Source organism: Fulmarus glacialis, unplaced genomic scaffold (assembly GCF_000690835.1).
Source record: "Fulmarus glacialis isolate BGI_N327 unplaced genomic scaffold, ASM69083v1 scaffold30955, whole genome shotgun sequence".
Taxonomy (NCBI): domain Eukaryota; kingdom Metazoa; phylum Chordata; class Aves; order Procellariiformes; family Procellariidae; genus Fulmarus; species Fulmarus glacialis.
The window spans coordinates 97928-100453 of record NW_009215578.1 but is presented as its reverse complement, the minus strand read 5'-3'; the positions used below and the strand labels follow the sequence as shown (position 1 = coordinate 100453).

General features: G+C 36.3%; 1 protein-coding gene across 1 annotated transcript in view; it reads left to right on the top strand.

Annotated features, from left to right (window-relative positions):
• The window catches only part of DOCK4 (dedicator of cytokinesis 4), a gene marked incomplete at both ends in the record, with an annotated part of 103565 nt that overhangs the window by 3601 nt on the left and 97438 nt on the right, over positions 1–2526 (top strand). Inside the window, one exon of the mRNA XM_009578990.1 lies at positions 971–1059. Within this exon, the coding sequence (XP_009577285.1) occupies positions 971–1059 (89 nt within the window). The remainder of the gene's footprint in view (positions 1–970; positions 1060–2526) is intronic.

Genomic DNA, 2526 nt, shown 5'->3' with positions numbered 1-2526 from the left:
CTGACCTTGGACATTATAGTAAGAACTGTTTTGTGGAGTGGTCTGTTCTAAGTACATAAGCCTGGGACACATATTGTCATGCACATGAGGAAGTTCTGCGCCTCCCAGGGTTAGCACTCAAATCTTGAAGGCATGGAAGTCTTTCAGGCAGCCTTTCTCCTCTCCTCTGTTACCCCTCTGTGCTAAATTAGAGCTGCTGGAATCAGCGCTGCAGAAAAGCAATTTAGTGTGACAGTGGTCATGTGGGTTGGCTCTTACTTAGACTCCCAGGACATTAAAGTCAAATAAGTGTTTGCTGTTGGTTAACAAATTGTTAGATTTGTCTGCCTATTATATTCTATTTTTTTTTAATCTTGCCTATTTGTTTTAAAATAACAAAACCATGGAAGAAGAAACATCGCTCAAAACCAGATTTGATGCTAAGACTAACTCCAGTCTAAACCATGAAAAGTGATCATTAGAACATGGTCAGTTTTTCCTTATGGAAAAGCAGCTATTTTCTAAATGTATACTGAAATGTAATTTGCTCTTTCACTGACTACCTCATGAAGATCACATCCTGTTTTAAATAATTTTGAAGTGTACAGCACAGATTTTACTGTCTGCTAAGACCGGCTCTGAGTCCTGTGTCTCCTTTTGAGTGTCACAAGATAGATTTTTGTGTGGTTTAGCTAAAGGATAGATCTATACAGATTATGAACTTGGTCACGGCTGAGTTCCTGAGCATAATTGCTCATATCTTTCTCCCACTCTTTGCCACACAAAGCAGATATTTCCATGGTGCCTTTCTCAAATGGTAAGAGCACTCTAGCCTTTTCCATTGAGGCAGGCAGTTTCTTGGGGCTTTATTAGCTCCTATTGTGTTATTAGTTTCAGGAACAAAAGAGGATTTGTTTAGAGATATGTGGTGAAGCTGGTCTGAAAAACTTGTGTTCCTGTTTCAGAGTTAAGAAGGCTATCATTTTTCTAGGTGCAACACAGAGAGTGACTGGTATCAGATCCATGAAAATATCATTAAAAAGCTGAATGCACGTTACAACTTGACAGGCTCTAATGCAGGTGAGTAAGTTGCCACATTTCTGTTTGCATTCTTAGGGTTTTCTTAGTTTGCAAATGAAGTGGCTTTATTTTAGAAGGACTAATGTCTATGAAAGAAATATCTTTTCACACAGAGAAAAATACTTGTATTAGGTGAAAATGTATGATATTGCCATTCATGTGCACATTTAGAAAAAAAAAGTCACTGAATTTTCTTCAAGGAGATACGTAATTTTATTCTGTGCTGAGGAGCTACAGTTTGCTGTGGAGTTCTGTTCACATGTGGGGCTGATCAAATTATTGATCCGTGTTGCTTGACATTTCTGCTTCACATTTTCATCAGGAATACAAAATTTGCCATTGACATTGTATATTAATTAAACTTCAGAAAAAAATGTGAGTTACCAGTGTGCTCTGCATTCCTACTGGCCAGCTGAGCAAGATGCAGAGTTGATATTTAAGAACTTACCAATAATCCTCCATAGTCAGCTATACGTCACTGTAACTGTCATCAAAATAAATTCGAGTGTGAGACTTAAGAAATGGGTGACAACTGACCTTTGTTATTGTGAGATGGTGGTTTGATCCATAGGAGATGTTGGATTTGCATTTTTTTAGGTTTTGGTTTTTTTTTTTAATACCAACTTGTTAACTTTTTCTGAATGCTGTCATCCAGGGATGCAGTCAAACTTGAAATCAAACCTGAAATGGAAGCTTATGAGTCTATTGTCCTTGTATTCAGATATTGTTTTTTCCCTATGAAACATTAATTAGTTAAAATATAATTATAGAAAAATCTCATATGAACCCATTTTCCAGGTGGTACTGTAATTGTAATCCCGTTCGTGTAGTAGTAGACTTCATGCTCCTTTAACTTGATTTCAAGCATAATGATTATCTTGAAAATGTCCGTTCAACAATCTTTAGTGCATAACCAAGAAGTGCATAAAAGCTTATGTTACTCATCAAGACTGAAGTTATATATTTAACCATTTCTAATACTATTATTTTCTTGTATAGAGTCTAGCCACATATATACATATATTCAAGGTTTAGAATATCATGCATCTTATTGGACAATAAATATAAAAATCATGTAGTGAAAATACAAGAGCACGTTACTGAGTCAGTATAATGTTGGTCGTCTTAAATATGTTAACCATATTCACAAAGAACAACCTACTCTTGGTCATTCTGACTGTCCATGCAATACCTGTTTACTCTGTGATACATCACTTATTCTATTCCATTCTCATGAAATAAGAGTTCACAGCTAAATACCCAGTTGTCCTAGGAGACATTGGATAACTTTGGATACTCTTAATTATGTGAGTATTCAACATGAAAGACATATGGGACATGATTTTTTTTCCAGGTTACAGGGGGCTGGAAACTAAAGCTAGCAAATTGAAGATCAGTTACATTTTGAAAAGTGTTGTCGGGGGGGGGAGGCAGAGAGAAAAGCAGCACAGAATTCCAGTAGTGCAT